The sequence below is a fragment of the Oncorhynchus masou genome, unplaced genomic scaffold, assembly GCF_036934945.1.
Source record: "Oncorhynchus masou masou isolate Uvic2021 unplaced genomic scaffold, UVic_Omas_1.1 unplaced_scaffold_899, whole genome shotgun sequence".
Taxonomy (NCBI): domain Eukaryota; kingdom Metazoa; phylum Chordata; class Actinopteri; order Salmoniformes; family Salmonidae; genus Oncorhynchus; species Oncorhynchus masou.
Genome location: NW_027015460.1, coordinates 256,215 through 271,629, shown reverse-complemented (window position 1 = coordinate 271,629; position 15,415 = coordinate 256,215). Strand labels below are relative to the sequence as shown.

At 42.9% G+C, this 15,415-nt stretch overlaps 2 protein-coding genes across 3 annotated transcripts in view; one reads left to right on the top strand and one right to left on the bottom strand.

Annotated features, from left to right (window-relative positions):
- Positions 1-4,436: 4,436 nt before the first annotated feature.
- LOC135538055 (small integral membrane protein 22-like) lies at positions 4,437-13,041 on the bottom strand. The gene is made up of 4 exons (XM_064964048.1): positions 12,936-13,041; positions 11,617-11,789; positions 11,481-11,548; positions 4,437-5,270 (listed from the first exon to the last, which is right to left on the bottom strand). Exons 2-4 carry the CDS (start codon positions 11,744-11,746, stop codon positions 5,223-5,225), a joined length of 246 nt encoding a protein of 81 aa, XP_064820120.1. The 5' UTR covers positions 11,747-11,789; positions 12,936-13,041; the 3' UTR covers positions 4,437-5,222.
- Positions 13,042-13,436: 395 nt separating this feature from the next.
- The window catches only part of cog1 (component of oligomeric golgi complex 1), a 65,370-nt gene continuing 63,391 nt past the window's right edge, over positions 13,437-15,415 (top strand). Inside the window, exons 1-3 of one of the 2 annotated variants that reach the window (XM_064964047.1) lie at positions 13,437-13,847; positions 14,633-14,743; positions 15,084-15,217. In XM_064964047.1, coding sequence (XP_064820119.1) covers positions 13,539-13,847; positions 14,633-14,743; positions 15,084-15,217 — 554 coding nt within the window. In that variant the 5' untranslated portion in view covers positions 13,437-13,538. The remainder of the gene's footprint in view (positions 13,848-14,632; positions 14,744-15,083; positions 15,218-15,415) is intronic. The other variant, XM_064964046.1, reaches the window with a different exon arrangement.

Sequence of the window (15,415 nt, the reverse complement as noted above, 5' to 3'; positions counted from 1 at the left end):
CTGTTGTATAGTACTAACTAGGACCTCCCTGTTGTATAGTACTAACTAACTAGGACCTCCCTGTTGTATAGTACTAACTAACTAGGACCTCCCTGTTGTATAGTACTAACTAGGACCTCCCTGTTGTATAGTACTAACTAGGACCTCCCTGTTGTATAGTACTAACTAACTAGGACCTCCCTGTTGTATAGTACTAACTAACTTGGACCTCCCTGTTGTATAGTACTAACTAGGACCTCCCTGTTGTATAGTACTAACTAGGACCTCCCTGTTGTATAGTACTAACTAGGACCTCCCTGTTGTATAGTACTAACTAACTAGGACCTCCCTGTTGTATAGTACTAACTAACTAGGACCTCCCTGTTGTATAGTACTAACTAACTAGGACCTCCCTGTTGTATAGTACTAACTAGGACCTCCCTGTTGTATAGTACTAACTAGGACCTCCCTGTTGTATAGTACTAACTAGGACCTCCCTGTTGTATAGTACTAACTAGGACCTCCCTGTTGTATAGTACTAACTAGGACCTCCCTGTTGTATAGTACTAACTAGGACCTCCCTGTTGTATAGTACTAACTAACTTGGACCTCCCTGTTGTATAGTACTAACTTGGACCTCCCTGTTGTATAGTACTAACTAGGACCTCCCTGTTGTATAGTACTAACTAGGACCTCCCTGTTGTATAGTACTAACTAACTAGGACCTCCCTGTTGTATAGTACTAACTAACTAGGACCTCCCTGTTGTATAGTACTAACTAACTAGGACCTCCCTGTTGTATAGTACTAACTAACTAGGACCTCCCTGTTGTATAGTACTAACTAGGACCTCCCTGTTGTATAGTACTAACTTGGACCTCCCTGTTGTATAGTACTAACTTGGACCTCCCTGTTGTATAGTACTAACTAGGACCTCCCTGTTGTATAGTACTAACTAACTAGGACCTCCCTGTTGTATAGTACTAACTAACTTGGACCTCCCTGTTGTATAGTACTAACTAGGACCTCCCTGTTGTATAGTACTAACTAACTTGGACCTCCCTGTTGTATAGTACTAACTAGGACCTCCCTGTTGTATAGTACTAACTAGGACCTCCCTGTTGTATAGTACTAACTAGGACCTCCCTGTTGTATAGTACTAACTAGGACCTCCCTGTTGTATAGTACTAACTAGGACCTCCCTGTTGTATAGTACTAACTAGGACCTCCCTGTTGTATAGTACTAACTAGGACCTCCCTGTTGTATAGTACTAACTAGGACCTCCCTGTTGTATAGTACTAACTAGGACCTCCCTGTTGTATAGTACTAACTAGGACCTCCCTGTTGTATAGTACTAACTAGGACCTCCCTGTTGTATAGTACTAACTAGGACCTCCCTGTTGTATAGTACTAACTAGGACCTCCCTGTTGTATAGTACTAACTAGGACCTCCCTGTTGTATAGTACTAACTAGGACCTCCCTGTTGTATAGTACTAACTAGGACCTCCCTGTTGTATAGTACTAACTAGGACCTCCCTGTTGTATAGTACTAACTAGGACCTCCCTGTTGTATAGTACTAACTAGGACCTCCCTGTTGTATAGTACTAACTAGGACCTCCCTGTTGTATAGTACTTACTAACTAGGACCTCCCTGTTGTATAGTACTAACTAACTTGGACCTCCCTGTTGTATAGTACTAACTAACTTGGACCTCCCTGTTGTATAGTACTAACTAGGACCTCCCTGTTGTATAGTACTAACTAGGACCTCCCTGTTGTATAGTACTAACTAACTTGGACCTCCCTGTTGTATAGTACTAACTAGGACCTCCCTGTTGTATAGTACTAACTAACTTGGACCTCCCTGTTGTATAGTACTAACTAGGACCTCCCTGTTGTATAGTACTAACTAGGACCTCCCTGTTGTATAGTACTAACTAACTTGGACCTCCCTGTTGTATAGTACTAACTAGGACCTCCCTGTTGTATAGTACTAACTAACTTGGACCTCCCTGTTGTATAGTACTAACTAGGACCTCCCTGTTGTATAGTACTAACTAGGACCTCCCTGTTGTGTAGTACTAACTAACTAGGACCTCCCTGTTGTATAGTACTAACTAGGACCTCCCTGTTGTGTAGTACTAACTAACTTGGACCTCCCTGTTGTATAGTACTAACTAGGACCTCCCTGTTGTATAGTACTAACTAACTAGGACCTCCCTGTTGTATAGTACTAACTAACTAGGACCTCCCTGTTGTATAGTACTAACTAACTAGGACCTCCCTGTTGTATAGTACTAACTAACTAGGACCTCCCTGTTGTATAGTACTAACTAGGACCTCCCTGTTGTATAGTACTAACTAGGACCTCCCTGTTGTATAGTACTAACTAGGACCTCCCTGTTGTATAGTACTAACTAGGACCTCCCTGTTGTATAGTACTAACTAGGACCTCCCTGTTGTATAGTACTAACTAGGACCTCCCTGTTGTATAGTACTAACTAGGACCTCCCTGTTGTATAGTACTAACTAGGTTCTCCCTGTTGTATAGTACTAACTAGGACCTCCCTGTTGTATAGTACTAACTAACTTGGACCTCCCTGTTGTATAGTACTAACTAACTTGGACCTCCCTGTTGTATAGTACTAACTAACTAGGACCTCCCTGTTGTATAGTACTAACTAGGACCTCCCTGTTGTATAGTACTAACTAACTTGGACCTCCCTGTTGTATAGTACTAACTAACTAGGACCTCCCTGTTGTATAGTACTAACTAGGACCTCCCTGTTGTATAGTACTAACTAGGACCTCCCTGTTGTATAGTACTAACTAGGACCTCCCTGTTGTATAGTACTAACTAGGACCTCCCTGTTGTATAGTACTAACTTGGACCTCCCTGTTGTATAGTACTAACTAGGACCTCCCTGTTGTATAGTACTAACTAACTAGGACCTCCCTGTTGTATAGTACTAACTAACTAGGACCTCCCTGTTGTATAGTACTAACTAACTTGGACCTCCCTGTTGTATAGTACTAACTAACTTGGACCTCCCTGTTGTATAGTACTAACTAGGACCTCCCTGTTGTATAGTACTAACTAGGACCTCCCTGTTGTATAGTACTAACTAGGACCTCCCTGTTGTATAGTACTAACTAGGACCTCCCTGTTGTATAGTACTAACTAGGACCTCCCTGTTGTATAGTACTAACTAGGACCTCCCTGTTGTATAGTACTAACTTGGACCTCCCTGTTGTATAGTACTAACTTGGACCTCCCTGTTGTATAGTACTAACTTGGACCTCCCTGTTGTATAGTACTAACTAGGACCTCCCTGTTGTATAGTACTAACTAGGACCTCCCTGTTGTATAGTACTAACTAGGACCTCCCTGTTGTATAGTACTAACTAGGACCTCCCTGTTGTATAGTACTAACTAGGACCTCCCTGTTGTATAGTACTAACTAGGACCTCCCTGTTGTATAGTACTAACTAGGACCTCCCTGTTGTATAGTACTAACTAGGACCTCCCTGTTGTATAGTACTAACTAGGACCTCCCTGTTGTATAGTACTAACTAGGACCTCCCTGTTGTATAGTACTAACTAGGACCTCCCTGTTGTATAGTACTAACTAGGACCTCCCTGTTGTATAGTACTAACTAGGACCTCCCTGTTGTATAGTACTAACTAGGACCTCCCTGTTGTATAGTACTAACTAGGACCTCGTTATGGATCAGCTTGTGTTGTTGTTTTAGTCTGAAACTCTTCTCTTGTTACTGAACTAATGGTCCTCCTCTCCAGTTATACCCTTTTCACACTATAATAGCGACCAAAATATATTTTTAATTTCTGGTTTATTTGGGTAGGGACCAATACAAACACATTGTCTTCTCCTACACGGTTCCAGCATCTACGGCTAATGAGTAACCAGGCCAGCTTGGTTTGCTCAGCAGTGTGAAAAAGGTATTGGAAACTAAATTGGTCAAGCAGATTGTCCTACTGTGGGTAAACCAAACTGTTATTTTGTGGAGACTCCACGACTCGGCAGCAGTATACGTTTGTGACTCTTCATAGTGAAATTAACTCGTAAGGTTTCTGACTCTATAGTCCTTGGAATGCCGCTCTCATGTCAAGGGTAAAGGTCAACGGACATTCCCAGCTTTTGAAGGGTAAACGTTCATGCCTCCTCGACGCTTAAGCTGTTATTCGTCATTGTATCAGTTAATTTTAATGTGTTTTTATTTATTCAATTGTTTTGATTTTTGCACTTATGTTACTTTGCCTTTGATTCCCTGTGAAGTGAAGATCCATTCCAATGTCGAACAAAAATCATTACTGCAAGTGTTTTAAAATCTATTTAGAGATGCATACATGTATATGTTGTGGACTGTATGATCTATTATCTGCGCAATAAAGAGATGCTATACAGCAGTGTTCGGGTCAATCAATCAGGACAGATTCAATACAAAATATTATTTAATCATTTGAAAAAGTACATGTTTCAACATTGAATTATATTGTTAATATAATTAACTACATTAAAGTCATTGAATCAATACTACTACATTATCTATCGTTCCTCATTACATACACTTAAGAAGTTAAGTTTAAAGTACACGTTAAACGAAGTACAAAACTTTGAACTCGCGTTGATTCCACTACACAAATTTTTAATTTAACCTTTATTTTACTAGGCAAGTCAGTTAAGAACAAATTCTTATTTTCAATGACGGCCTAGGAACAGTGGGTTAACTGCCTGTTCAGGGGCAGAACGACAGATTTTGTACCTTGTCAGCTCGGGGATTTGAACTTGCAACCTTTCGGTTACTAGTCCAATGCTCTAACCACTAGGCTACACTGCCGCCCCAAAAGTTGGTGCCTACTTTTTCATGAACCGTAAGTGAAAGCCCTTTTATCTTCTGGTTGTTTTCACCTTGCTCTCCTTTCTGGCGTCCTAGCAACAACCGCTAGCCGTGCAGGGAACAAGTAAACAAACGGATTCATATGACCTTCCACCATTAGACGGCAGCTAAACTGGGCTACCACAGGGAGTGCAACATTTTCCAACAGTCAAAAGTAAATAGATGGAACCAGAATGAAAACAAGTTATACAACTCTTGGTTTGGCACACAGATTAAAAGTACAAATTTTAAAGTGCATCAAATAAAATGTATTATAAAAAAGGACTAATCAATTTTCTAAGTGTCGTCATTGTGGAATCTTCAATCCTGTTCCAAGTTCTTTTCAGGTCTCCATTCCAAAGTTTTCATGACCCACTTTGTGTCTTCTCGGCTGTTGGGAAACACAGAGAGGAGGGGAAATCATGTATCTTTCAACATCTTTATTCAGAGGAAATGCAGTGAACGCTTGTCTGACACAGACTCCTTGATACAGCCCTGCTAAATCTGGTCACACTAAAACACCCTCTATTGTAGGATGGGACTGACTCAAACGGATGGGTCTTCACCATGATACATGACAGGATAGAGTCTGAATGACCATGACAGGATAGAGTCTGAATGACCATGACAGGATAGAGTCTGACTGACCATGATACAAGACAGGATAGAGTCTGAATGACCATGATACAAGACAGGATAGAGTCTGAATGACCATGATACATTACATGACAGGATAGAGTCTGAATGACCATGATACAAGACAGGATAGAGTCTGAATGACCATGATACATTACATGACAGGATAGAGTCTGAATGACCATGATACATTACATGACAGGATAGAGTCTGAATGACCATGATACATGACAGGATAGAGTCTGAATGACCATGATACAAGACAGGATAGAGTCTGAATGACCATGAAACATGACAGGATAGAGTCTGAATGACCATGAAACATGACAGGATAGAGTCTGAATGACCATGATACATGACAGGATAGAGTCTGAATGACCATGATACAAGACAGGATAGAGTCTGAATGACCATGATACATTACATGACAGGATAGAGTCTGAATGACCATGATACATGACAGGATAGAGTCTGAATGACCATGATACATTACATGACAGGATAGAGTCTGAATGACCATGATACATTACATGACAGGATAGAGTCTGAATGACCATGACAGGATAGAGTCTGAATGACCATGATACATGACAGGATAGAGTCTGAATGACCATGACAGGATAGAGTCTGAATGACCATGATACATGACAGGATAGAGTCTGAATGACCATGATACAAGACAGGATAGAGTCTGAATGACCATGATACATGACAGGATAGAGTCTGAACGACCATGATACATGACAGGATAGAGTCTGAATGACCATGACAGGATAGAGTCTGAATGACCATGATACATGACAGGATAGAGTCTGAATGACCATGATACAAGACAGGATAGAGTCTGAATGACCATGATACATGACAGGATAGAGTCTGAACGACCATGATACATGACAGGATAGAGTCTGAACGACCATGATACATGACAGGATAGAGTCTGAATGACCATGATACATGACAGGATAGAGTCTGAATGACCATGAAACATGACAGGATAGAGTCTGAATGACCATGAAACATGACAGGATAGAGTCTGAATGACCATGATACATGACAGGATAGAGTCTGAATGACCATGATACAAGACAGGATAGAGTCTGAATGACCATGATACATTACATGACAGGATAGAGTCTGAATGACCATGATACATGACAGGATAGAGTCTGAATGACCATGATACAAGACAGGATAGAGTCTGAATGACCATGATACATTACATGACAGGATAGAGTCTGAATGACCATGATACAAGACAGGATAGAGTCTGAATGACCATGATACATTACATGACAGGATAGAGTCTGAATGACCATGACAGGATAGAGTCTGAATGACCATGATACATGACAGGATAGAGTCTGAATGACCATGATACAAGACAGGATAGAGTCTGAATGACCATGACAGGATAGAGTCTGAATGACCATGATACATGACAGGATAGAGTCTGAATGACCATGATACAAGACAGGATAGAGTCTGAATGACCATGATACATGACAGGATAGAGTCTGAATGACCATGATACATGACAGGATAGAGTCTGAATGACCATGATACAAGACAGGATAGAGTCTGAATGACCATGATACAAGGCAGGATAGAGTCTGAATGACCATGATACATGACAGGATAGAGTCTGAACGACCATGATACATGACAGGATAGAGTCTGAATGACCATGATACATGACAGGATAGAGTCTGAATGACCATGACAGGATAGAGTCTGAATGACCATGATACATGACAGGATAGAGTCTGAATGACCATGATACATGACAGGATAGAGTCTGAATGACCATGACACATGACAGGATAGAGTCTGAATGACCATGACACATGACAGGATAGAGTCTGAATGACCATGACACATGACAGGATAGAGTCTGAATGACCATGACAGGATAGAGTCTGAATGACCATGACACATGACAGGATAGAGTCTGAATGACCATGACACATGACAGGATAGAGTCTGAATGACCAAGACAGGATAGAGTCTGAATGACCATGATACATGACAGGATAGAGTCTGAACGACCATGATACATGACAGGATAGAGTCTGAACGACCATGATACATGACAGGATAGAGTCTGAATGACCATGATACATGACAGGATAGAGTCTGAATGACCATGATACATGACAGGATAGAGTCTGAATGACCATGACAGGATAGAGTCTGAATGACCATGATACATGACAGGATAGAGTCTGAATGACCATGATACATGACAGGATAGAGTCTGAATGACCATGATACATGACAGGATAGAGTCTGAATGACCATGACAGGATAGAGTCTGAATGACCATGATACAAGACAGGATAGAGTCTGAATGACCATGAAACATGACAGGATAGAGTCTGAATGACCATGAAACATGACAGGATAGAGTCTGAATGACCATGATACATGACAGGATAGAGTCTGAATGACCATGATACAAGACAGGATAGAGTCTGAATGACCATGATACATTACATGACAGGATAGAGTCTGAATGACCATGATACATGACAGGATAGAGTCTGAATGACCATGATACAAGACAGGATAGAGTCTGAATGACCATGATACATTACATGACAGGATAGAGTCTGAATGACCATGATACAAGACAGGATAGAGTCTGAATGACCATGATACATTACATGACAGGATAGAGTCTGAATGACCATGACAGGATAGAGTCTGAATGACCATGATACATGACAGGATAGAGTCTGAATGACCATGATACAAGACAGGATAGAGTCTGAATGACCATGACAGGATAGAGTCTGAATGACCATGATACATGACAGGATAGAGTCTGAATGACCATGATACAAGACAGGATAGAGTCTGAATGACCATGATACATGACAGGATAGAGTCTGAATGACCATGATACATGACAGGATAGAGTCTGAATGACCATGATACATGACAGGATAGAGTCTGAATGACCATGATACAAGACAGGATAGAGTCTGAATGACCATGATACAAGGCAGGATAGAGTCTGAATGACCATGATACATGACAGGATAGAGTCTGAACGACCATGATACATGACAGGATAGAGTCTGAATGACCATGACAGGATAGAGTCTGAATGACCATGACAGGATAGAGTCTGAATGACCATGATACATGACAGGATAGAGTCTGAATGACCATGATACATGACAGGATAGAGTCTGAATGACCATGACACATGACAGGATAGAGTCTGAATGACCATGACACATGACAGGATAGAGTCTGAATGACCATGATACATGACAGGATAGAGTCTGAATGACCATGATACATGACAGGATAGAGTCTGAATGACCATGATGCAAGACAGGATAGAGTCTGAATGACCATGATACATGACAGGATAGAGTCTGAATGACCATGACACATGACAGGATAGAGTCTGAATGACCATGACAGGATAGAGTCTGAATGACCATGATACATGACAGGATAGAGTCTGAATGACCATGATACATGACAGGATAGAGTCTGAATGACCATGATACATGACAGGATAGAGTCTGAATGACCATGATACATGACAGGATAGAGTCTGAATGACCATGATACATGACAGGATAGAGTCTGAATGACCATGATACAAGACAGGATAGAGTCTGAATGACCATGATACATGACAGGATAGAGTCTGAATGACCATGATACATGACAGGATAGAGTCTGAATGACCATGATACAAGACAGGATAGAGTCTGAATGACCATGATACATGACAGGATAGAGTCTGAATGACCATGATACAAGACAGGATAGAGTCAATGACCATGATACAAGACAGGATAGAGTCAATGACCATGATACAAGGCAGGATAGAGTCAATGACCATGATACAAGGCAGGATAGAGTCTGAATGACCATGATACATGACAGGATAGAGTCTGAATGACCATGATACATGACAGGATAGAGTCTGAATGACCATGATACATGACAGGATAGAGTCTGAATGACCATGATACATGACAGGATAGAGTCAATGACAGCTTCATTTTGAAGTGATTTGAAATGTACAACAAACAAATACAACTCCCTCATTAAAACTATGGGTGGCTGACATATCAGAAATGTGGTCCTGTATACCACAGCCTGAGTGCCAGTCTGTGTGCTATCATGCCAACTCACACCAAACATTGTTGACAAGAGCACCAGATCTGAGACCAGGCTATAGATACCAACAGATATGAGACCGGGCTATAGAAACCAACAGATCTGAGACCAGGCTATAGATACCAACAGATCTGAGACCAGGCTATAGATACCAACAGATCTGAGACCAGGCTATAGAAATCAACATATCTGAGACCAGGCTATAGATTCCAACAGATTTGAGACCGGGCTATAGATACCAACAAATCTGGGACCAGGCTATAGATACCAATAGATCTGAGACCGGGCTATAGATACCAACAAATCTGGGACCAGGCTATAGATACCAATAGATCTGGGACCAGGCTATAGATACCAACAGATCTGAGACCAGGCTATAGATTCCAACAGATCTGAGACCCCAGATCTGAGACCAGGCTATAGATACCAACAGATCTGAGACCGGGCTATAGATACCAACAGATCTGAGACCGGGCTATAGATACCAACAGATCTGAGACCGGGCTATAGATACCAACAGATCTGAGACCGGGCAATAGATACCAACAGATCTGAGACCAGGCTATAGATACCAACAGATTTGAGACCGGGCTATAGATACCAACAAATCTGGGACCAGGCTATAGATACCAATAGATCTGAGACCGGGCTATAGATACCAACAAATCTGGGACCAGGCTATAGATACCAATAGATCTGGGACCAGGCTATAGATACCAACAGATCTGGGACCAGGCTATAGATTCCAACAGATCTGAGACCCCAGATCTGAGACCAGGCTATAGATACCAACAGATCTGAGACCGGGCTATAGATACCAACAGATCTGAGACCGGGCTATAGATACCAACAGATCTGAGACCGGGCTATAGATACCAACAGATCTGAGACCGGGCAATAGATACCAACAGATCTGAGACCAGGCTATAGATACCAACAGATCTGAGACCGGGCAATAGATACCAACAGATCTGAGACCGGGCAATAGATACCAACAGATCTAAGACCGGGCTATAGATACCACCAAATCTGGGACCAGGCTATAGATACCAACAGATCTGGGACCAGGCTATAGATTCCAACAGATCTGAGACCCCAGATCTGAGACCAGGCTATAGATACCAACAGATCTGAGACCGGGCTATAGATACCAACAGATCTGAGACCGGGCTATAGATACCAACAGATCTGAGACCGGGCAATAGATACCAACAGATCTGAGACCGGGCAATAGATACCAACAGATCTGAGACCAGGCTATAGATACCAACAGATCTGGGACCGGGCAATAGATACCAACAGATCTGAGACCAGGCTATAGATACCAACAGATCTGAGACCGGGCTATAGATACCAACAGATCTGAGACCGGGCTATAGATACCAACAGATCTGAGACCGGGCTATAGATACCAACAGATCTGAGACCGGGCAATAGATACCAACAGATCTGAGACCGGGCAATAGATACCAACAGATCTGAGACCGGGCTATAGATACCAACAGATCTGGGACCGGGCAATAGATACCAACAGATCTGAGACCAGGCTATAGATACCAACAGATCTGGGACCAGGCTATAGATACCAACAGATCTGAGACCAGGCTATAGATACCAACAGATCTGAGACCGGGCTATAGATACCAACAGATCTGGGACCAGGCTATAGATACCAACAGATCTGAGACCGGGCTATAGATACCAACAGATCTGGGACCGGGCTATAGATACCAACAGATCTGGGACCAGGCTATATACACCACATATTTCTCACAGAAACAGGCCATTAGATTTTATTGAGTGATTGCTACATTACCTGTTCATCACAGCAGCAACAGCAACAACATCGGATCAGAACCAGGACAACAAGCAGCAGAACCATGCCTGAAAGGATCAAGATGGACAGTCAATTGTGTACATATTTGTGTGTGTGTGTGTGTGTGTATTCCTACCGATGAAGATGAAGAAGACAGCGAAGGAGGCGATATCCCAGTCAGACTGGAACAGCTGTTTAGACTGCAGTCTGGACACCACGTCTGTAAACTGATCCTTAAACTCTTCCTGTAGGCTCTTCTGGTCCATGGCTATAGCTGGGCTAGAATTTGTCTCAGTAAGGTTTAACACTCTGGAGAAGAACAGTAGAGGGTTTATTATGATTAGAAAATACAGGACACACTGGGAGAAGAGATGTGGTTCTGATATAGACTACAAGGTTTCTCTGGTCCATAACTGTACCAGTCAGGGTTAGTACAGGACACACTGGGAGAAGAGACGTGGTTCTGATATAGACTACAAGGTTTCTCTGGTCCATGACTGTACCAGCCAGGGTTAGTACAGGACACACTGGGAGAAGAGACGTGGTTCTGATATAGACTACAAGGTTTTTCTGGTCCATAACTGTACCGGTCAGGGTTAGTACAGGACACACTGGGAGAAGAGACGTGGTTCTGATATAGACTACAAGGTTTCTCTGGTCCATGACTGTACCGGTCAGGGTTAGTACAGGACACACTGGGAGAAGAGACGTGGTTCTGATATAGACTACAAAGTTTCTCTGGTCCATGACTGTACCAGTCAGGGTTAGTACAGGACACACTGGGAGAAGAGACGTGGTTCTGATATAGACTACAAAGTTTCTCTGGTCCATAACTGTACCGGTCAGGGTTAGTACAGGACCCACTGGGAGAAGAGACGTGGTTCTGATATAGACTACAAAGTTTCTCTGGTCCATAACTGTACCGGTCAGGGTTAGTACAGGACACACTGGGAGAAGAGACGTGTGGTAATTCTCTATAGACAATCACAATGCACCTGACTGACTGACTATGTCGGTCTATAAAGTAGGCCTAAAACCAAAACCAATATGTTATTTCATTGTAAGGGAGATCATGCTGCATTTTGAATGTACCTCATAAACTGGATCAGAGTTCAGCGTACCTGCTCTGCCCTAGACACAGTACTTTTCTCCGGATCACTTTCACATAGACTACTATGATGAGATATAGATCAACTAGCCAAATACAGACTCTATTTTACATCTAAAAAGGACACTATTTGCTTTTAGCTTCTTTAACACAAGACCAACATCATTATCGTTCGTGTTTGACTGACTGACATCTTGATGAATTACAGACTCAGACTTTCACCATTAAAGAATATTCCAAGATTACCTATATATCTGACTTCACTTGAACATAAACAATTACAGTAAACTCATATTTTCGGTAGTAATCAAACACGTTTCTATATTTTTATCCGAAGTTCATTGTACCTGTAACTCGAACAAGCTCCTGTTTTTTGTTCTCTCTTCTTCCGGGTACCTGCCCGACTGACGCACCTGTCGCTGTGAGTCACTGTACACTGATTTGCATGGGGCAAGGGAAGGTCGTTTGAATCCTGCTTCATTTCCTCCAAGTAGATGTAAAGGTGTATCGTGATCATGGACTTGCCGAATGTGGGAGATACTGCCAGTCATTTCCACCATTGCTCTTGGCCATGTCTTTTCAAAGGAAACGTTTATGATGTGACTGGAGGAAATAAAGTCAGAACAATTCATATGTGTGACGCATGTATATAAAACTCGCATTTGTCATGGCTACATTTCTGTATTCATTGCAGTAAATTATAAATGTATTTTTTATATCGTAAACCAGCTGATTTACATAATTCAAGGAATAGCAATATTGTATCAGGTTGAGTTTCGGTCATATGATGTGTTGTAGTAACATATTAGTTCCGTATGAGGCGCTGTTACTTTCCCGGCTCCTCATTTTCCACCTCTGGTGCATTGTTTACGTGGAAGTGAGTTTCTCTCCGTCTTCCGGGTTGTAGATCCTTCAGGTTGGCATTTCGCTTACAGCGAAGCTCAGCTGCGATGGCCGTGGTTCCTGCTCAATCTCTCCGGGTTTCGGATATCCGAGACCCGACGGTTCTGTTCGAGCGGTACAACACCGAGGAGATACGCGGCATCGAGCGGAATGTCCGCGGAGAGATCGAGCACAAGAAGGAGGAACTTCGTCAGATGGTGGGCGAGCGGTACCGCGATTTGATCGACGCCGCCGACACCATCGGAGAGATGCGTCAGTGTTCGGAGAGCGTAGTTACGTCCATCCAGGACATGCACCGCTATTGCCACAAGCTGAAACAGGGGAAAAGCGTTCCCCAAAGCAACAGCAAAGAAGAAGTATGTGGCTCCATTGTGAAGCTAACGAGCGGTGGTGATGGCTAACTCGTTCTGTTGATTTAGATAGCAAACTGTTCTGCAGGATACAATGCCCCGATCCCTTCTGGACGGTTTGGGATGTGTGATTAGACCCCGACAGCAAACTGTTCTGCAGGATACCATTCCCCGATCCCTTCTGGACGGTTTGGGATGTGTGATTAGACCCCGACAGCAAACTGTTCTGCAGGATACCATTCCCCGATCCCTTCTGGACGGTTTGGGATGTGTGATTAGACCCCGACAGGTTCCACCCGTTGTGAGATGAATGGTATATGTTAATGATGGGTATATCTGTGTGGGTTTCAATATTTACTACACCCTATATCTCTGTGTGATTGTCTCTCTGCCTGTCCCTGTATTTATGTATGTAATGTAGCCTGTCTTAGGCCAGCTCTCCCATCAAGTCCCAGGAGAGGTTCTACACCTTGACCTCTCAGATCACTCACTGTGTATCCCTGTGATTCTCTCGCTCTCTGTCTGTATGTGTTTATAAACTCTCTCTTTTCACACCAGGTCCAGAGGCAGTCCCAGGAGAGGTTCTACACCTTGACCTCTCAGATCAATCACTGTGTATCCCTGTGATTCTCTCTCTGTCTGTATGTGTTTATAAACTCTCTCTTTTCACACCAGGTCCAGAGGCAGTCCCAGGAGAGGTTCTACACCTTTGGCCTCTCAGATCACTCACTGTGTATCCCTGTGATTCTCTCTCTGTCTGTATGTGTTTATAAACTCTCTTTTCACACCAGGTCCAGAGGCAGTCCCAGGAGAGGTTCTACACCATGGCCTCTCAGATCAAGCTGCTGCTGGAGATCCCAGAGAGGATCTGGAGTTCCATGGAGGCCTCTCAGTACCTGCAGGTAAAGACACTTATTACTAAGACAGTGGACTGTTAGCATTTCCCATAGGAAGACATGGCTTACTTAAATCCAAATCAAATCAAACTTAGCCGTTGTTGCTAATACTAGCTGGATATGGCCAATGATGTATGTAAACCCACATCATAGGGCACTGCTAATGCTAACGAGCTAACTCTTGGTTTAATGAACACTCCTGACCAGCCAACCGATATTTAATTTCAGAATTGGTTAAAATGAGGTTACTGTCAGTTTTAGAGTTTGGGTAGTTGGGCTGTCAATGGGATGCTGGTCAGAAATACCCTTATAGCCTCTCCCTGGTTTACCACCCTTTTTGCTGCAGGCCACACAGCTCTACCTGCTCTGCTGCCACCTGCACAGACAGCTCCACCTGGAGGCTGGAGGACCACAGTACAGCCCCGTCCTCGCCCGCTTCCCCATCCTGGTCAGGCAGGTGGCTGCTGCTGGACACTTCAGGTGAATGTCACCGTGATGTAATTTTGGATGAGGGAGACGATTATCAAATCTGGATTTACTGTGAAATTGAAGAGCCTACCTCAGCAGGGCTAGGAGCACCACGTTCAAAATAGGAGCACCACGTTCAAAATAGGAGCACCACGTTCAATATAGGAGCACCACGTTCAATATAGGAGCACCACGTTCAATATAGGAGCA

Excerpts from the sequence above, each read along its gene's own strand:
- LOC135538055 (XM_064964048.1), bottom strand. The coding sequence starts at position 11,746 with ATGGACCAGAAGAGCCTACAGGAAGAGTTTAAGGATCAGTTTACAGAC. Across the intron at positions 11,549-11,616 it reads TGTCTTCTTCATCTTCATCG|GCATGGTTCTGCTGCTTGTT; the intron begins GTAGGAATACAC and ends TGATCCTTTCAG. Across the intron at positions 5,271-11,480 it reads GTTGCTGCTGTGATGAACAG|CCGAGAAGACACAAAGTGGG; the intron begins GTAATGTAGCAA and ends GTTTCCCAACAG.